General features: G+C 39.8%; 1 protein-coding gene across 7 annotated transcripts in view; it reads left to right on the top strand.

Moving 5' to 3' along the window:
- CIT (citron rho-interacting serine/threonine kinase) overlaps nt 1-21,514 on the top strand; it is a 116,481-nt gene that overhangs the window by 57,836 nt on the left and 37,131 nt on the right. For all 7 annotated transcript variants that reach the window (XM_074205977.1, XM_074205978.1, XM_074205979.1 and 4 more), the window contains 4 exons: nt 567-764; nt 8,021-8,074; nt 20,124-20,321; nt 21,005-21,198. In XM_074205977.1, coding sequence (XP_074062078.1) covers nt 567-764; nt 8,021-8,074; nt 20,124-20,321; nt 21,005-21,198 — 644 coding nt within the window. The remainder of the gene's footprint in view (nt 1-566; nt 765-8,020; nt 8,075-20,123; nt 20,322-21,004; nt 21,199-21,514) is intronic.

The raw sequence follows: 21,514 nt of genomic DNA, 5'->3' as shown, positions 1-21,514 counted from the left end.
CCCAGGCCTCGTGCCTGCCTCGTGGTGGCCATGTCTTCTGAGCAGAGGCTTGCTCACTGGGCTGTTGCCTTCTGTCATTTTAAGAGCAGAGAAGAAACACCACTTTGCAGTGTGATAAAGGGGAATTACCTAATAAAAAGTCAATCAAGGCAGGCATATTTAAAATAAATGAAACAGGCCTGTCATTTTAATTAAGTTTTGCAAATATTGTAAAGGTGCCCTTGGTACTAAAAGGAAGTTATTTATAGCTATTTTCTGTGTATTAGATATTTTTAAAAAATTGTTCTAATTTACATTTGATAGTCTTGCTATGCAGGTCTCTCTTGAGAATGTTCCAGGCCCTTGAATATTTTAAAGTGATGGCGAGGAGGCCTAGGACAGTCCCCAGCACTGGTTGGATTGACCAGAAGCAGTCAGCTTTGTCTGTAGAGTGTTTTCTTTGTGAGAGCTTCAGTAAATGCTCTGCCAGCCCAGCCCCCAGTGTGAGGGGCGCAGTGGCGGCAGATTTTGCCTTCCTTGGCTTGTCAGTTGGCTTCCTCTGAGTGTTGACTGTTTCTCTTAATTAGGTTAGTCTAGAGCATGAAGAGCAAAAGTTGGAGCTTAAGCGCCAGCTCACTGAACTGCAGCTGTCCCTCCAGGAGAGAGAGTCGCAGCTCTCAGCCTTGCAGTCGGCTCGCACAGCCTTGGAGAGCCAGCTCCGCCAGGCGAAAACCGAGCTGGAGGAGACGACGGCAGAGGCTGAGGAGGAGATCCAGGCTCTTACGGTAGGTCCAGAGACCCCCAGAGACCCCCCCCCCCCGAGCCCTGGGGCTGGTGGGACACCTGGGAGGGCAGGACCTGATGCATTGAGAGTGGGGGGTGTTGGCTCTGGAGAGGCTGGTTAGCAGTCAGAGCTACCTCCCCTGAAATTCTCCTTCCCTTAATTGGAACTAGTCTATTTTTTCTTGGTTGGTTTTTCTTTTGATAATTGTGGTTGCTAGACGCTTCTTTTGGAATTCTGAAGAACTACCTGTTAACACTGCTCCTTTTTCTCCAGTTTACCTTTGTGTGATGTTTAATGGTTTTACAATAACCTTGGCAGTTAGGACATCTCTGACACCTGAAGTCAAGAAACTTGGGTCCCACCTCTGCTCTGAGACCCCTTAACCTCTAAGTGTTGGTTTTCTCACTGTTGAAGTGGTGGGGGGGAGAGGCTGGAATAGATAATCTCTAAAATCCTTTCCAGTTTTTAATCTGACCTCTGATCTTTCTAACTCCTGCATTCTGTAAGAGAAGTATAGGCATTATCATTTTAAAGTGAAGAAACTAGGGCTCAGGGATGTTTCTAGAAGTTTACTAAATTGTGGTTCAGTGACTTACTCATGATTTTAGCCAGTATATGTTTGGAGTGGGAATGAAACCCAGGTACTGTGACTCAAAAATATTTTTTCTGACTATAACACACTATTTTTCAAAATAGTAGTTCATATTTTTATTTCCACTAATAGATATTTTTCTTGTTTTTTCACTATATTCGTTCTGGATATTATTTAGTTTCAAGTGTAGATTAAGGCTATTCCTCCTTTTCCTATTACTGTAAGTTTGCCATTCTGTCATTTATAATAATTAAGGTGGTCAGCCTTTGACTTTTGCTGAGTTCTTATTTTAAAAACTATGGGTCTTCTACCATGATATTTTCTTGCCATCTGGCAAGATCCAAATGGGAAAAATTTTGAATTTAGTTTTAAAAGTGATTTCCCTTAAATTCCACCTGGTGGTTAAATGAGTTCCTATATTTCTATTGCTAGTATTTTCAAGTTATTGACATTATCATTTTCCTTTTATGTGAATTTTTACCCATGTACCAAAGAGAATTTTTTTATTATTTCCATTTCAGATACTTATTTATTCATAAGCAAATCAGTTAAGGAATAAATATTTGGCATTGAATGTGCCTAGTATTTAGTTTCAATTTAAATAGCTTTTTCTCCTTAGAATACTAGGTTGCAGCAATGTCCCTCAAATCTAATTTCCTGAGAGCTCCAAAGATAGGACCCATTAGAATAAGGAAAAGCATAGACATCATATTTTACTTGAGACAATAAATGCCCAATTCCATCTTTATCACTGCTGTTTATCTGTAGGTAGCTTAGCCCTTAATTCATTACATTCTGGAACTTAGAATGGGCTGTGGCCTGGCGTTCAGAAGCCTACCCTGACTGAACTTAGGTGTCTCAAAATGAATTAAGAGCATCTGACTGCTCCTGAAAATTCTACCAGCCCTGCCTAGAGGTGGCAGTCTCCCTAGGGGGTCCCCATTGGCATTCCCATTCAGTCCCAGGGCTTTAACTTCTAACCTCTTAAAGGGTAGCTGTAAATAGCCACCCCCAGTCCAAGCCTCTCCTGAGCTACCTGCCTATGTTGAGGCTGCTCCGCAGCCATCTCATTTGCATTTTCTGTGCAGCATGCCCCCAAGGGAGCCCACTATCCCCGCCCCCCAGAGCTGCCCATTCCCACCTAGGCTGGCATCCCCAGAACTGCCTGCTCCTGTCCCAACTGGCACCACTTGAGCTGCCCACCCCTGCCCAGGTATTTCCAAGGGGGAGTCTTGTTAGCTTTGACAGTTCCCTTCCCTCTGCTCTTGTCTGATCATCTGCTGAGGCCTGGCCCTCACCCGCCAGCCTTGCTGCAGTGAGCTGCTCTTCTCCTCAGGAAAGCTGTCTTTATGTTTATGCCACAAGAGTCTTCCTTGTCTTTCTACCTCATTTTTATTCTTTATCTTCTTAAATATGGACAAGCTGTCTCATGATAAAATATAATTTTGTGGATAGGAGGGATTTTCTCACTTTTAAAACACTTGTGTCCTTGGCACCCATCACAGAGCCTGGCACAAAGTGGGTGATTGTTAGCCGGCCATGAACTCATGTGTAGATCTTGCCTTGACTCTCTTTTAGCTTAAAAGTCTTCGGTGGCTCCTATTCCAAGGAAATTCCAGTTCCTTTTGCTCAAGCATCCCCAGTCTGAGCCAGAGCCAGGCCTGGGGTGAGCATCGATAGTCCTGTTCTTGCTCCCTGGCTTCTGGCTCTTTCAGGCTCAGCCCAGCCCAGCCCAGGAGGGGACCCTGCCCCTGGCTCCCTGGTTGTCCCTGTCTGAAACCACTTCTTTGTTCTGCTTTTGCCTTTTGGATTATTCCCCACCAAGCCTTCCTGATGGCCCAGTCAGGAAGCACTTCACTCCCCCTGGTTCTCAGAGAGGACCTAGTTCCCCCACTGAGGCTTTTCTTCATCAGACTTCAGGTCCCCTGAAGGCAGAGTTGCGACCCTAGCTGAAGTAGCTAACACAACGAGGGCTCGAGAATGCTCAGTCAGTCTTTGTTCAGAAGGACCAACCAGCTGACTTTGTCCATTAGGTCCACAGAAATCAAAACCTCTTCCTTAAAAAAAAACAACAAAAAAACCCCCCCAAAAAACCTCTTCCTTGTTGATTTGATGTTGCCACTTGAAGTTTGAAGGGGTGTTTGTGTGTACCTGTTAATCCTGGTTTCTGTTGGCATGGGATTGTTTTTTGGATTCTGTTGTTGAAAATATTCATTTTAAAGAAGGTATTTTTTTTTCCAGAGAGGAAATTGGTTGAACTCAGATTTGATGAATGTCAAATTAAAGCAGTTTGATAAACAATGGTCTCCCAAGAGTTCCTAGTGTTTAAATGTGAGCCTCCTGTGGTATACTACATTTGGATCTGGCAAGATCTAAAGTAAGGCGTTTACCTCTCAGCAGGAGATGAATTTTTAAAGAAAAGAGTTACCTGATTTGGCCTTTGTTGTCTTGCCAAATTGGATGGAACCCAATTAAACTGTAGAACTCTGTTGAAGTCAGTTGGCTGGTGGAGGAGCCATTTGGTTGGCTTTGTCATACTTTACCACTCACTCCTCCTTTGGATCCACCTTTGTTACCCCATGCATAAAAACTCAGCCACTGTTAATAGTAGAATATTGAATGAAGTCAGAAAGTATACATGAAATTAAAAATGTGTAAATAGCTACATAAGGAAACATTTTAATACTTTCGTTCTGAATCTCTGAAATTGTAACCTCTGCGGCTTTGGCAGTTGGGGGAAGAGCCTTTGTGGCGTCTGGATACTTCATATTTACAGATAGGATTCCTCATGATCTTTTTTTAAAAACAGAGACCAGTTGGATTAGTATACAAGTTGTAATAAGTGGGACACTGAGACTACCAAAGAGGGTCTGGCTTCTCAGTGTCTGTAATTTGGAGGTGTATCTGCCATTTTGGTCTAAGGAATATTGCTGCATCATCAAGAAACTTCTAGAAGCTTTTTTACTTAGTGTCATTTTTCTTCTCAAATATTGTTACCTATGATTCTGTTGTTGGCTTACCTTCTGGATGTTTATTAAAATCAATAATCAATGCCTACTTACATCCACACCATTGGCATATGCATCCCTAATTGACATCATTCTAAAAATGGCACTTAGTTATTAGTTATTAAATTGACAAAGCAAGAGCCAATAAAAAAATCAGAAATAGAAAGATTTTGTTTGTTGCACAATTTACATGTAAAGGAATGAATAAAAGACAGCTTGGGTCTTATTTCACCTATCCTTGCCTGGCTCCTGCAGCCAGGGAGGGCTCTGATCTTTTAGTCTGCTTTCCCATTTTCATCAGTTCATCATCCAAACTCCTTTTCATCCTCCTCCAAAATTCTCTTTAAAACAGATGGGAAAGACAGTTAAGACAATTCTGTGTGTAGGAAAGAGTGGCTCTAATCTCCCATCTGACAAGGCCCCTTCACAGGTAGCCCAGTGGGGCTGTTGGCCCTTCCCTACACATACTTTGTATTTTTCTATTTTATCTCTTGCTCTTTTGGTTTCTCCTAATCCCTTCTCCTGCCCTTCCTCTGGAGAAAGTGGAGAGAGTTGTGACTTTGCCTTAAATAGCTGCTCCAGGTTCCAGGGCTTGTCCACTGAGGGGCTGTGGGTCATGGATCATAGATAGAAAGCTGAAAGGGAACTTCTGGACCCTCATTTGATAGCTGAAGAAATGGAAACCCAGGGATGTTCTACTTTACCCAGAGTCCCAGAGTCCCAGCAAGGATCTGAGATGGCCTGTGCATTCTTTCCATGGGACCACAAACCATGAGGATATTCTCCCTCTTCAGTTGGAGCTTTGGATGATGATAGCTCAAATTCATATAATGTCTTAGAGTTTGCAAATCTCTTTCCTCAACCATCCATACCAGGTCTCTAGGACAGATGAGGAAACAGAGACTATGAGAGTTTAAGTGACTTGCCCATGGCCATGCAACTCTAAAGTGTCTACAGGAAGGCAGATTGACAATGGTGGTTCAGGAGAAAGACCCTGGGTTTAAAGCCAGGAGACCTGTCTTCCATCTCAGCTTGAATACTGTCCTTGGGGCAAGCCTGGTAGTTTCTTTGGAGTTCAGTTTCCTCCTTTGTAAAAATTATCTAATGTGAGTTTACATTAGATAGTCTTTTCAATACTAAATCTATGATCAAAGCATGCTATAGATGTCAGCTGTTATTGCCGTCATCATCAGTATTATGCTTATACCGGCTCCTTCATGAAACCTTCCTGTTCCCTTCTTCTGGAAGTACAGGCGTACGCATACTGGAGATAGTGAGTTCGGTTCCAGAACACCACAATGAAACAAATATCGCAATAAAGCAAGTTACACAAATGTTTTGGTTTCCTAATGCATACAAAAGTTATGTTTATACTTTCTTGTAGTATATAAAGTGTACACTAGCAGTATGTCTTTAAAAAATGTACATGCCTTAATTTCAAAATACTTTATTATTAAAAAGTGTTAATCATCATTGGAGACTTCAGTGAGTCATAATCTTTTGACTGGTGGAGAGCCTTGCCTTGATGCTGAAAGCAATATCAGGGCCTGTCCTGGCTTTTGACATGTTTTCCTCACTAAGCTTAAGTATTTCTAACTTTCAATTTAAATGTTCACTTGAACATTATTATTATTATTAATTGGTCTAATTTCAATATTGTCATGTCTCAAGAAATAGGGAGACCCAAGGAAAGGGAGAGAGAAAGGGGGGATGGCTCTTGATTAAGTTCATCATCTTACCTGGGTATGGCTTGTGATGTCCTCAAAGAACAACCATGGTCACCATTTCAGATATGATAATAATAATAAAAAAATACTACTAATAATAATTATAATAATAAAGTTTGAAATATTGCTAGAATACCAAAATGTGACACAGAGACACACTGTGAATACAGACTATTGGGAAAATGATGCCAGGAGACATGCTTATGCAGGGTTGCCACAGATCTTCCATTTGTTAAAAAATGCTCCATCTATGAAGTACAGTAAATCAAGGTATTCCTGCACTTTTTTCTTTGAAACTAAAGTTGTGTAGTAAGAATAATACTATCTAATATTTATCTGAGACTTTAAGGTCTGTAGAACACTTTACAAATATCTCTTTGATACTCCCAGTCACTGAGGGAGACAAGGTGTTATTATTCATCAAATTTTATAGATGAGGAAACTGAGGCAGAAGGAGGTGAAGTTACTTGACCAAGGTCCCGCAGCTAGTAAGAGTCCAAGGCTGGATCTGTCCTGGCATAGTGCTCTGTCCAGCGAGCCTCCCTGATGAGATGTAGTAATACTTTTATTTGTGGTGCCATTATGTGTTTCCTCCTAAACTACTGGATGGTAAGACTTTTTTTCTTATGTACAGGATAGCTACTCATCATGTGTTATTATACGAGCGAATGACTCCCTTCATATTCTGCATGCCCTGTAGTTTCCTGTCTTTTGTTTTTGAGGGTAGATGCTTCATGAAGGACAAGTATGCACTTTAAACTGGGTATTCTTAAAGACTGATGCTTAGTGGTTAGAGTATTTCCAGGATTAGCCACAGGAACAGGGATATATTCTTGTTTTAGTACTTCACAGTCAAGAGATTGTCAATTAGAGATTATATTGTCGTGATCATGGTGATGAAATATCAATTCTGTCATTACATATTTAATTAGAATTAGTATTGGTTAATCAGACATGATTAGACAGTCTTGTAATTTGTGTCAATAGGAATAGATTGATATTAATTAGGCATTTGAATTCTAACATGACAGTTAAACAAACTAGTTATTAGCAGTTGACTGATAAATTGGGCCATCTTTCTATAAAGCACACTTGAAGTTTAATATAAATAAGCAAGTAGAGGTTTGTGCAGTTATAGATCGGAAAAGGACCATAGGGTATCATCTGGTTCAACTCTTCATTTTACAAATGAGGTGAAGGGATTCAAATTCAGCTCTGGTGCCTGCTCCTCCTGGACGCCTTCCCTGTGGCCTCTAGATTTTAGCATGTCCTTGGTTGTAGGATTTTGCAGCCCCTTCAGGACAATGAAATCTCTCTTGGGCCAAGAACAGCTTTGTTTTTGACTTTGTGTCCCTAGGGACACTGTAGGTTCTTCATGAATGTGTGTTGTGATAGGAGCAAGACTAGAATCGAGGTTTTCTGCTTGATCATCTAATGGTTTTTCCACTGCTAGCAGATTTGAGTTATATGGGTAGAAAATAACAGTAAGTCTAGATCCTTAAAAGGATTCCTGACCAGTATCCTCAGGAGCTAGGAAAGCACAAGATGGATAGGCCAGCCTAGCACTGGACCTGTGTTTGGGAGGCAGTAGCTGGTGGTCTAGTGAAGGGATCCAGGGAGAGAGGAGGAATTTCTATTTTTAAAAGGCAAACTTTGGGGTTTCTCTATTGTTAATCTTTTGGGCAGCCTATAAAAATTAAATACTTATAGGGATCATATATCTAAGTTATATCATGTCATTAAAGCAGCAAAATATGATTTTTTAAGTTAATTTGACTTGTACTAGTTGATTCTTTGCCATTGAAGATGTACATCTGCTATCCCAGCTTGCTTATGCACTAGGGAAATTACGCTTCAGTGTATTTGACCAATAACTATTAGATCCTATTCTAATGTATGAAAAATTGATGATTAACTTCTTACCTTTTAGGCACATAGAGATGAAATCCAGCGTAAATTTGAAGCCCTTCGTAATAGCTGCACAGTGAGTATTAAATAAAGATCATTAAAGTAATTCAAAATTAAGAATGAAAAACTTAGTGATGAACCCACTCCTTTCTCCTCTTCATTTCTCATATGGGTGTTTGGCCTAAAGAGTCAGTGCAACTTAAACTAAATGGATTTGAATTTTTAAATCTTATATAAAGTTTAGTTTTTGAGATATTTGTCAAGATAATCTGTCAAAAAATTATTATCCATTCATCATGTTTTTGGAGGAGGATAATTTGTTAGGCTCAAAATATAATCATCTTAAGGGCAGCTAGGTGGTGCAGTGGAGAGAGCACCAGTTCTGGAGTCAGTAGGACCTGAATTCAAATCCAACCTCAGACACGTGATACTTGGTAGCTGTGTGACCGCAGGCAAGTCATTTAACCCCATTGCCCCACCAAGGGAAAAAAAAAGAAAAATGATATATAATCATGAATGGGATAATAGCTTCAGCAAAAGATGAAAGGCTAATGTTTTTTCTCTTATAAAATGAGAAAGAGAAATTCACCTGACCAGATTCCAGCTTGAGGCAGATCTCCTGTGTTGGCTACAAGACGAGTCCTCTCTGGGTGGTCATGCCAAACTGCTTCTCCTTCGAGAAGAAACAGCAATTGGGCCTTCCTCATTTAAACTGTACCATTTTGATTTCTTACTTGGAAGAGTCATTTGTGGCTTCTGAGTTTGAAAATCATTTTCTTGAGCTCTTTCTTGAATTTGGTATTTTATATGAGACCTGAGTCATTGATTTTTATCATGAAATACCTTCAGCAGATGGGCTTTCTTTGTGTTAGTTACATGATGGGAAAATTTCAGAAATGGCAAGTTCTTATTTCAGACCTTCCTATAAAAAGAACTAAATGTGTATACTCTCATCCAGAAGAAAAGGTCTGTCTGGCTCCATTCACTCATGGTCTTCACTCCATTTTGACCTCAAATTGGTTTGATTGCCAACCTATTCATGTCTTCATGTTCTCCCTCTCTGCCCTCTCTCACCCTCCATTTTCTTTCCTTGTCAAATAGACCAGCTTGTCCTAGAATAACAGACGTTTCTTCCCAGTAAGTTCTGTAGCAGCTGAGCTAACTCCCTGGCTGCAGGGAAACCTTGGGTCCTGTTTTTAGGGCTCTCCCTTTGGGTGATTTAGGGTGGAGAGATCTTTTCACAATGCTGGGGCTTTCCTTCTACTTTCCATTATCTGCTCTTTTATTAGCAAGTTCCCTCTCATTTCTGTTCTGGCTTCTTCTGTTTTCTGTTCTAGTGTTCTGAGTTCACATGATCCACAATAGCTGTACATAAATATATTGGCTCAATGTTTGATTAATATCTCTATACTACTATGCATCTTACAATGAGATGTATTTTAAAAGTATAGGTCAGTCAGCTGGTTCAACTTTTTAAGTTTTTTCTCCTTGAAAATTTGTCTTTTTTTCCCTAGGATATAATAATGTTTTGTTCTTAATAGAAAATAGCTGAGAGCTATAATTCATGTAGTTAAAATTCTTCCCCCAAAAGGCTGGAGTTGGGGTCCAGTGAGACTTGAAATTGTTTTAAATATTTCATGAGCGTGTAATCATGGACATGGCTTGAACCTCTCAGAGCCTTCTCAGACTACTCTGTCTGTAAAATGGGGTCAAGAGTACTCTCCAGGGACATTGTAAAGACAGTGTTTTGTGAATCTCACCAAGTTAACGCTTGGTTGTCCGGAAGCTTTTTAAAACTTAAAACTGTATGAAGACTTTTGGGACACAGCATTGTGCTGATTTTTGTTCTAGCACAGTGCTCTGCAGCTCCAAGAAAGTGATGGCTTTTCATCAAGTACATTATCCTTTTGGAAGTGCAATAGGTACTTTAAGGACTGTGCCTGCCAGGAAAGAGCTGTATACTTCTTAAGCCCCTCCAAAAAAGGCTTGACTGGTTTTCATCGGTCCTTCCCAGAGGCAGCTGGAGGCCTGGTGCAGAGAGGCCAGGCCTGGAGTTGGAAAGCCCTGAGTTTTCAGACCTTTTCTGGGAATCAACTGACCTGGTAACCTCTATCTACCTCACTTTTGAGTAAGAAGCAGTCTGTTCCCAGGGCTGTTGCGAGGAGCAAAGGAGATGCTCCTTAGAAAGAGCTCTGCACAACGTTTTGCTGGTAGGAAGTGCTTAATAACTACTTTCCATCAATCCTCGGAGCCAAGTCATCTTAGAGATTAAGACCAGTCAGCACCATGCAGAAAACTTAAGAACAAGAATTTAAAATCTGATCTAACTCTTGCCAGGTGAAGAGGTTTTTTAAAAAAATGGATTTATTCTGGTATTCACGACTGCCTAAATCTGTTTCTGAGAGGAGTTGGTAGCAACAAAAAGAGCTACTCTCTCCCACATGTTTTTTAAGCAAAAGAGAAGGTGCAGATTGGCCCTTCAACCCTTTGTGTTGTATGGCTACCTTTTCTGAACTGGAGGAGCCAGCCTCACTCCTTGCCTCCTCCTGAGAAATGCCCAGGCAACACCATTGAGGTGGAAGAAGTAACTGGAATTTGTCAGAACCATCTTGAAAAGGCAACAGAAACCTGATTCCTGACAATTGTTTTGAGGGGTTGGGGGTAGGATGGGAGGTGGGTGTTGGTATGAGGCATCAGGGATCACTTCAGGGATCTTGAAATCCTACCTCTGCTCTGTTAGGGCACCTTGGCCTCAGAGACAAGAAGGATCTCGGTGGCCATCTACCCAGACCCAAAGGGGAAAGAGAATTCTTTGTCCATGGACACAGGATTGGCATTGAGCCTGTGCCTTGGGTGGCCCATTCCACCCATCCTCACCATTATGAATCTTTCCTCACCTCTGGTCTCATTGGCCTCTGCCACTTTCACCTTGTGCTCCTGATTCTGCCCCAAGGGGTAAAGCACAACTTGATTCTTCTCTCTTCCATTTGAAATGCCTTCAGCTATTGAAGATAGCACTCATGTCCACCTCAAACTTCTTTTCTCCAGCTTCAATGTCCCTGGATCCTTCAACTAATCCTTACATGGTGTCACTTCAGGATTCTTCACCATCCTGGTTGCTTTCGTCAGGATGCTCTACAGCTTGTCACTGTCTTTTCTGAAATATCATGCCTCAAACTGAGCATGGTTTCCCAGATGGGTTCTGACAAGGATGGGACTGCCACCTTTAGTTCTGGATATTTCCACTACCAGAGCAGCCTGGGATGGCAGTGGGTTTCTTGGTGGCCATGTGACACTCACCACAACCCCGAGATCTTTTCAGACAAATTGCTCTCTAATTGCACTTTGCCCACTTAGTCTTGTGGAGCTGAACCTTGAATCCAAGGGTAGTATTTGATATTGATCCACATTTCAACTTTATCTTCTTATATTTGACCCAAGTTTTAACTTGTTAAGAGCTTTTGGAATTCTGTCATCTCTAGATAAGTCTGCCACTGTTGTCATATGTCATCCAAGTCATTGATAAATCTGGTGAACATCATAAGACATTTCTCTGGAACCTTCTTCCAACTTGATATTAACTAATTAATGACCATTCTGTATGCTTGATCCTTTAATCAGTTCCAAATCTTTTTCATTATGCTTTTACTATCTTTTCCTTGAAACACTTTGTTTAGCTAGGTGTATATTATTCTCCTTATTTATGTCTAGGCAGCCTAACCAAAAAGGAGATGGGCTTTTCTCTTGTGACCCATTCTTGATATGGACTCTGTCCAGTCCACATTCCTTTTCTAGATGATTGCTTGTCAGCTTTTGAGTCTGGAGTTTTAGCATTTTGTCAAGGAGAATTAAAGTCAAGTTCACTTGCCTGGGTTTGCACAATCCTTGTTCTTCTGGTATTTGAAAATCAGGACCTTTGCCCTTTTTCAAGCCTCTCACTTTTTTCCTCTTGTGATGATCTTATATTTCTCTAATAGTGGCTCTGCTACCACTTTAGCCCATTTTTTTTTTCAGTCTCCCTTCATCTTAGTTGGTGACTCAGACCCATTAAGTGTTTCTCGTTATCTACTCTGGGTCAGTTACTCCCCATCAACTATTTTTTCCTGCTTTTATTAACTAAAAAAATCATTCTCTTTGTCATAGATAAAAAACTAAATAAATATTAATTATCTCTGTGGTCAGTTCAATTTAACTTAATTACAGTAAGCATTTATGAAGTCCTCTTCCATGCCAGGCACTATGCTACATGCTGGAGAAAGACAGCTGGGAAAACATCCTCTGCCCTCAAAGAGCTCACATTCTGTTGACATAAATAATAAATACCATCTTTTAGCATAGATCCAGTTCAGTGAGTATTTATTAAGTGCTCACTCTTTGCTTACAAGTTATAACTGTGCTTGGCCCTAGGGTCACAAAACAAGATTCATGTCTGTGATTTTTCATCGAGAAGCATACATTTTTAAAAACTGAATTTTCTTTTTTGCCATGAATTTAGTTAACAAGCAAAGAACAAAATAAATTTTACATGAAATGATACACTTCTATACAGTTTTTTTTACTTTCTCTCTTTCCCTCCCCTCTACTCCTTCCTCTTCCCTTCATCATCTCTTTCCCATTACTTTTTTCTCTTCCCTTCTCCTTTCCTTTCTCTGTCCCTTTCTTTCCTTTCCTCTTTCCCTCTTTTATCTCCCTCCCCTCTAATCAAACAAATGGAAGCCATCCCTTATAACAGATTGGTATAGTTATGGAAAATGAATTTTGCACCTCATCTTTCATCTGTCCACCAAGAGGCAGGAGGCTTGATTGATCCTGTTTTCTGTCATGATTATAACTTTGTTGATCTGAGTTCTAAAAGCTTTCCAAGTTCTTTTCCTATACATTATTGTGGTTATCAAACTGTAGATTGCCTTCTGCTTCTGCTCATGTCACTCCCTTGATTCACACAAATTTTCACAAGTTTCTCTGAATTCTTACATTACAATAATAGCCCATTGTATTGTGTCGACTGGTTTCTTCTGTCAATCTCTAATTGATAGGTAACCTTTTTCTCTTCTTTGGTGGTGCAGTGGCTAAAGCACCAGCTCTGGAGTCACTAGGTCCTGAGTTCAAATATGACTTCAGACACTAGCTGTGTGACCTTGGACATGTCACTTGACCCTGACTGTCTCACTTTCAGGGTCATCTCCAATCATTCCAATCCATATCTTGCCCCATACCTGGACCCAGATGGCTCTGGAGAAGAAACTGAGGCTGGGGACTTAGCACAGTGACCCCCTCACTCCAATTCAATTCGTGTGCTTGTCATGTCAATGCCTCCCTGATGTCATGGTCTTCTTTGAGAACAAAAGACAAACACCCCAATGGAAAGAGCTGCTAGAACTTTTTGCTATGATGGGTCCTTTTTCCCTGTCTTTGACCTGCTTGGGGCCTATACCTTGGAGTGTTAGCTCTGACTGATGTATCTTTCAGGTCACTGACTTTTTGTTCTTCACCCCAGATAGTTTCCAAACTGGTTGTATCATTTCATATAGCTCTTAGAATTCACTGGAGGTATCAGACAGATAAAGTTACACAAGAGCAGATCACTACCAGCTAGGAGAGACATCCTGTAGGAGGCGGTGCTTTGGCCAACAGTCCAGGGAGGAGGAGCCTTCTGGCATTTCCCAAGGCGAGAGAGCCTATAGGCCCTCACCTCCCTTTGCCAGCCCTCCCCTGCTTTCCTGCCTCCTTTTGTGTCTTGTCTTCCCTTCAGATTGTAAGCTCCTTGAGGGCAGGGACTGTCTGCCTTTTAATTAAGGGTATCTCCAGTGCTTATTGAGTTGGTGGCATGTTGTAGTCATTTAATAATGCCTACAATTTATTAGGTCAAACCTACTCCTTCTTTACCTTTGCCTGTTGGAATCCCCATGTCTCTTAAGATGTAGCTCAAACAAGATGTCCCATGCAAAGGCTTTTCTGATTCCTTAATTTTTAATGCTCTCATCCCTTGAAATTATATTATTTTGTATATCTTTTTCTGTACTTATCTATAAGTAAATGTGACTTGCATCATGTGCCTCACAGGAAAGGACTGAGACTATTCTGTTTTTGTCATAGTTTCTTTTTTTTTTTTTAACAAGGCAATGCGGTTAAGTGGCTTGCCCAAGGCCACACAGCTGACTGAGGTTGGATTTGAACTCAGGTACTCCTTACTCCAGGGCCCGTGCTCTATCCACTGCACCACCTAGCCGCCCCCTTGTCATTGTTTCTTGAGCACTCAATCCAGTGTCTTTCTTAAGTGTATTGTTGTTCAGTTGTTTCAGTCATGTTTGACTCTTCATGACTCCATTTGGGATTTTCTGGGTAAAGATACTGGAGTCTTTTGCTATTTTCACTAACTCATTTTACAAATGAGGAAACTGAGGTGAACAAGATGAATTGACTTGCCCAGGGTCCTATAGCTAGTAAGTGTTTGAGACCAGGTTTGAACTCGGGAAGAGGAATCTTCCTGATCTAGGACAGCACGTATTTACTGGGCCACCTAGCTGCCCTTTCTTATATAGAGTTGGAATTTAATAAAGGTTTAATTAAATGCAGAATTTCTTTCTTAAGAAGTTCCCATTGTTCCTGAGCTAATTTTCCCTGTAGAATTTCAAGTTGTGGTCTCTACTCATACTTTCCCCAAATCCTTTTAAATCTGTGCTCTCTAAATATGAGAATATGTCAAAATGTCCCTGTTTTTCCTCTAGCCAAATTATAAGGTGGAGTATTTACTTCCTAAGGTTTCCATTATTTTCACCGCAGCATCCAATTCTTCTTGGTTATCCAGAATTGAATTTCCCTTTTGGTTCTTCTGTCTTTTGAAGGACAAAAGTAAAATTAAAGCCAGACAATGAATTATTAACTACTTTGTTTTTCAAATATGATGTTGCCTCTCTTTCTGACTCCTTTGATCTTCAGCCAAATATTTTTCATCATACTTTCACCCTCAGGAATTAAGTCAATGATCTCATTTTACCTAACCTGCTTTTACTGTCTGCCCACAAAATTGAATACCTATTGACAATAGAATAGACCAAAACACCACATTTTTTTCTTAGATTATATTTGCTTGTTTAGAAAAAATTTTCTTTTAAAGTAGCAGCAAAGTAGGTTTAAGAAAAATCCCCTTCTAACAACTTAATTTTAAAAGTCTAAGATTTTCATGTATTATAAATATATTTCTTCTGTTATTTGGGTTTAAAGGATCCAAAATGAGATGATAAACACTTGAGTTGCAATATAGAGTAACGCTCTCAGATCAGTACGTTATCTGTGAGTCATCCAACTCAGTTTATGAGCTCCCCCATCAAAGCATCATCCTAAATTCTAGAGATTCATTAGATTATAACAGAAAACCTGATTGAATTAGATTGTTTCAAATCTTTGGACAGAATCTTGTGATAAAGATAATTTTTTAGGTTTAAGTGGACAAAGCAGAGACTGTCCCAGATATGGATTAATTGATGACACACTGAACATAGAAATTAGGAGGCAAGAAGAAGAATCCCTTGTAGCTGGTTTGGGTGCAGAGAAACAAGCTCCCTTGATCCTGCCCTGGGCTGAAGAAAAATGGAACCTGAGACCTGTCAAGTTAGCTGGCATTTATTAAGTGTGGACTGTGGGTGAGGCCCAGGGCCAAGGGCTGAGGGAACATCAAACCCTGGGTGCCTGCCCTGGAGGGGCTCACAGTCTAAAGGGGGAAACAACTATGGAGATCCTCTCAGAGGGGCACAGCCAAGTAGAGACTGGGACGAGGTGTCCTTTGCTGCTTCTCAGTGGTTTTTATTCACTTATTTTAATGAAGGTTAAACTAGGACTCTGAGGGAGAGATTGACAGTCAGAAAGCCAAGCTAGTGGCATGGGCCATGGTGGGAGAGTGCTGGGTATGGAGTTGACTTCTCCATTCATCAAACGGGGAAGCTTGAGTTCCAGGAAGGTCAGTGACTTGGTTAGCCAACGTCTTCTGGAGATAAGCCCTTGCCTGCAGTCTCTACTCATGGTTGAGAGCATTTTGTGGGTCACCCGAGGGGCTCCTTCTCAGAGGAATGTTTTTACATGTATAAAGTAAGATATGTAAGATACAAAGGAAACCAAATATATTGAAATGGTCAGCAAACTATTTTTAACATGCCAAGTTTGTGGACTTTTTGGTCAAGGACCCCTGGGGTAGAGCATAATTAGCAGACTACCACTTTGTTCTACGTTTGCCTAATGTATACATTGGGTGACTCTTGGGTCCCAGGAAGCTACAGAGATTTAGCTGGAGATGCTTATTATTTGGTTGGAAAACATGAACATTTACTGCATTTAATCGGTTACCATTGTTATTTGTGATTCTGGGGCTCAGAGTTGGAGACAGCTGCTAGATCAGAAAGAGCTTGGTGAGTAATAAATGCTTGATAACTGCCTTAGCTATTAGGTGGAATGACTCGAATATAGAGATCCTCTCAGAGAAAAAAATCTCCCTTTTTCCTAATAAGAAAGGGAATTTGGCCAGTTTTCCTAAAGAAATTAGTACATAAAATTTATGTGCCATTATCTAAATAAGTACATCAGCCATTAGTTTGCTTAACACTTGAAAAGATTTTATTGGTCCACTTATTATTCTGAAAAAAAAAATTTCTTTTCAAAATTTTTTTTTGCAATTTAAGGCAATAGGGTTAAATGACTTGCCCAAGGTCACACAGCCAGGCAATTTTTAAGTGTCTGAGGTCAGATTTGAACTCAGGTCCTCCTGACTCCAGAGCCATTGCTCTATTCACTGTGCCACCTATCTGCCCTCCAGAAAACTATTTTCAGTTAACACAACGTTCACAGCAAAATTGAAAGACAAAGCAAAACAGTGTCGTCTGACTTAGATTTGATCTTATTTACTTAACTCATAGCTCATGATTGTGTCTGAGATTTTAAAAAAAGAATCATCCAAAGATGAAGAAATGCAGATAATTTTGGAACAATGTCAACAATCCCCTCCTTAAATACAAGTCATTTAAAATTTTTTACTTAATATCCTTTTGTTCACAAATTGCCAGTAAATGTTCAGGCTTTTGAAAATTAAGAGCTTTTTGAGAATTGGTACTAAAGAGCTCCAAGGGGGAAAGCTGAATGACCTGAAATGAAAAATTAGTTGGCCATTTATCTGAAGGTGAAGAAACCTTCTCAAAATATGAGTTTCTTAGTGTTGCTTAGTTCTAATTTTCTAATATGTAATTTAATTGTCAAAAATCATTTGGGGTTTGTAGTCCAACATCATTTGCAGATCTATTCTTTGATTCCTTTTACTTTTTTTTGTAGAATAAAAATTAATTGATGACTGGTGATGTTACTAAAATAAAAGTACTTTTTTACTGTTTGAGTTATGGCTGGTCAATCTTCATACAGGTATTTTGATTTTGCTTAGGAGATAGCATGTGGTAGTATAAGTTAATGGACTTGGAATGGGGGGAGGGGTTCAAACTCAGCTTCTGACCTTTACTAGAATAGAGGCCTTTTACAAATTTCTCTGACGTCAGACAACTTTCTAAGGCCTAAAGGTGTTGATGAGGTGTTACAGTGGAGGAATCTTAGGTCTTTGATTTATTGTTTTGTGTTGATTAATAAGTATATATAGCAAACCCATATTATGACTGCTTAGAGATAGTTGTAGGAAATTTCAGTGATTTAATATTTTTTCTTTTTTTCAGTAAAAAAAAAGAAACCCTCTCCCTCCTTCCTTTCCTCATTAAAAATAAAAGAAAAACCAAGTCTTTGCTACAAACATGCATAGTTAAGAAAAACAAATGTCCACATTGGCCACATCTAAAATTAAAAAAAAAAGTACAGATATATTTCTCACTTTGCCTTCAGATTTCCTTACCATATCTCAGGATATGGGTAATGTGTTTTTATTAATAGTATTCTGGTATCATGGTTTGTTCTTATGTTCATCAGAGTTATTAAATTTTTTCAAAGTTGTCTCTATAATATTGTTGTCATTGTATAAATACTTTCCTGGGTTCTATTTACTTCACTCTATTCTCAGTTAGTATAAGTCTTCTTTAGGTTTCTCTGAAGCCACCCCCTTCATCATTTTTTATAGCACAGTAGTACATACTTATATGCCCCTAATTCATTTGTCTTTTATTTATTGTCAGTGCCTCTAATTTCCATTCTTTGACACTTCAAAAGAGTTAATGATATTTTTGTACAATTTTAGTTGAAGTTTATTTTGCTTAGGACTAATCTCTCCCTTAATCTTTTGTCTTTCTAATTCCCCTTCCTCATTTTTCTTCCTATATTCCTGTTGAATGAAATATCTTTCTGAGGTCAATCAACTATTCTTCCCTTCTTTGATCAGTTCAGATATTAGTCTTTTATTTTCTTCCAATTACATATGCATTTTTAAACATTCATTAAAAAAAAGATTTCCAAAGTTTCTCCCTTCATTGCTCCCCTTTTCTAAGATGGCAGGCAGTTTGATATTGGTTGTAAAAATATGTGCAATCATATAAAACATTTCTTTGCTGAGAAATCATGTAGCAGGAGATTTGTCATGTTGTGAAAGGAGAAAAAGATCAAAAGAAAAAACAAAAATCAATGAAAGTGAAAAATAGTTTGCTCCATTCTGCATTCAGACTTATCAGGCCCTTCTGGAGATGATTTTCCAGTTTGAGTCCTTTGAAATTGTCTTGGATCATTGTATTTTCTGAGAGGAGCTAAGTCCTTCACAGTTGATCACACAGCACTGTCACTGTGTATAATGTTCTTCTGGCTCTGCTTGCTTTACTTTGCGTCAGTTCATGTAAGTCTTTCCAGGTTTTTCTGAGAATCAACTCTTCATTATTTCTTTTAGTACAATAATGTTCAGTTGCATCCATATATCACGACTTGGTCAGACTTTCCCCAATTAGTAGTTATCCCCCTTTCCAATTCTTTGCCACTACAAAAAGAGAAGCTATAAATATTGTTTACAAATAGTTCCTTTTTTTCCTTTTTTTTTTTCTGGATCTCTTTGGGATACAGATCTACTAATGGTATTGCTGGATCAGAGGGTATTTCAGTTTGGTTGCCCTTTGGACATAGTTCCACATTGCTCTCCAGAAAAGTAGATCAGTTCATAACTAAATTTCAGCTTTCTTAGCAGGTTTCAATGCCATTATGTCTTTATTTTTCCGTAAAAAATGAAAGTCATACTTTTAGTACATTATCTATAAATCTCACTTGTTCCTGCCATAAACTACATCCATTAAAATAGTACTTTACATTTAAATAATCCTCTTGTGATTTATAAATCTTGAGTATCTACTTTCAACAGGTTCTCCCCCATGCCTGCGGTGCACTTCCCCTTGACCTGTGTCTTTGACAGATAGATAGCAAAGTGTAGAGTCCCAGGATAACCTGAGGTCAAATATTGCCTCATATGTTTACTAGCTGAGTGACCCTGGGTCTAGTAGTGACACCTACCTCTCAGGATTATTGAGTGGATCAAATAAGTTGTCATCATTATTGTTCCTGCTTGTTTCTTGATTGCTCTTTCTAGGCAGGATTTTGCTGCTCTAGCTGCTAATCCCCACCTCCCCTAGCCCCACAGAATACAAGGTCCTTGAGCAGAGACTGTTGTAGTTGATTTCTAACTTTTGTCTCCTGGCACTGTGCCCTGATCATAGCAGACACTTCATTGATGTGCCTTTGATTGATAATAAGAGCTACCTTTTATGTGGCACTTTCCCCTTCGATCCTTACAACAACTGTACTGTGGCTGGTAGATGTGTTTTTATATCTGTTTTCTTAGAGATATAGTTGCAGCTCCATGAGAAAGGAACTGTCCTGGCTTACAGAAAATCATAAAGCCTAGCAATGGATGTCAGTCGTGGGGTGTCCAATTCTAGCGTCTATCCTCTTTCTACTCTGCCACTATTTCCAGTTCTGGTGCTTTGGGCCCATGTGCCTGATGCCCCCCCCCTCCAAACCTGTGTGCTGAGTCTGGGGGGCACCTGCTGCTGAGGCCCAGCCCAGAGGGACTTGGGAGCTGGGCCAGATTAGCTCCTGGGGCTCTGGTGTCTCTGGGAAAAGAATGCACATTTGAAAACCAGAGATAAGTCTCACCAGCTTCTTTACCCTCTCAGGTGATAACAGACTTGGAAGAGCAGTTGAACCAGCTGACCGAGGACAATGCTGAGCTAAACAACCAAAACTTCTACTTGTCCAAGCAGCTGGATGAGGCTTCTGGCGCCACGGATGAACTGGTCCAGCTGCGCAGTGAGGTGGACCATCTCCGCAGAGAAATCACAGAGCGGGAGATGCAGCTCACCAGCCAGAAACAAGTACACATTTCCAGATCATCAGGAGAAGGGAGGGATCTCTTGGGTCATCAGAATGTTTCCCAATTCATGATCAAGGACTCAGAATTTTAAAATATTTAGTTTGGTTAGATTTTAGTTTTAAGGATTATAAAATCTGTTAAAAAGGTGCTTGTAGTTTTCTCTTTCATCACGAAATCATTTTCCTCTAACTGTTGGTTTCAACCCCCTGAAACCCCAAGTTAATATACAAACCTAATTATGGTATGTAGGGGAACAAAACTGAACCAGGATGGTTCCTGCAAAGAGTGCTGACCTGAGCATTCAGAGGGAACCTAGATGGACATCCTGCCTTCATCATTTACTGGCTCTGCTTGATCTTCCATTTCCTCATGAATGAAATTATATTTTTCAAGACCTTTAAGACCTTAAAGAGCTACATACATATCAGCTTATTATTCCTTATTTACATCCCTTTGAATTGACTGACAATGAAGGAAACATTAGACTTTAGTTCTCTCGCTACTAAAAATCAAAGACCATAGTATTTATTAAATATTTATTTTGCATAGAACATTTTCACTGGATGCTAAGATGCAAAATTTAGATAATGCACAGTCTGAACATTTATAAAATAGAAATGACTAAGTAGCATTTTAAAGAATTTTCACCTGATGTCAGAAGCTTAATTGGACTCCTCTTTTCAGACAATGGAAGCCTTGAAAACAACTTGCACAATGCTAGAAGAGCAGGTGATGGATTTAGAAGCCCTGAATGATGAACTTCTGGAGAAGGAGCGTCAGTGGGAGGCCTGGCGGAGTGTTCTTGGCGATGAGAAGTCCCAGTTTGAGTGTCGGGTCCGAGAGTTACAGAGAATGTTGGACACTGAGAAGCAAAGCAGGTAGGATTTTGTTTTTGGAAAACAGTATTGAAGTTCTTTAGATTGTGTCCTTTATTATAAAAAACCAGAGAGAGAAGGAGAGAGAGCTGATGCTGTAGTACCCTCACACATCACAAATAGGGTGATTGCTATGGGCAATACAGATAAATCAGGAGATGCAAATTAGAATCTTAAATCATTGGTGGGGGTGGGGGTGGGGAGGGAGGGGGAGAGGGCAGGACAGCTTGTCTGTTGAAAAGGCATTTCGATTCAGAGTAAAATATTCTAATTAACAAAAATTTTCACTTGTTTTACTTTTGTTATTGTTTCCATGTAG

The sequence above is a fragment of the Macrotis lagotis genome, chromosome X (genome assembly GCF_037893015.1).
Source record: "Macrotis lagotis isolate mMagLag1 chromosome X, bilby.v1.9.chrom.fasta, whole genome shotgun sequence".
Classification (NCBI taxonomy): domain Eukaryota; kingdom Metazoa; phylum Chordata; class Mammalia; order Peramelemorphia; family Peramelidae; genus Macrotis; species Macrotis lagotis.
This window is presented reverse-complemented; position numbering and strand designations above follow the sequence as displayed.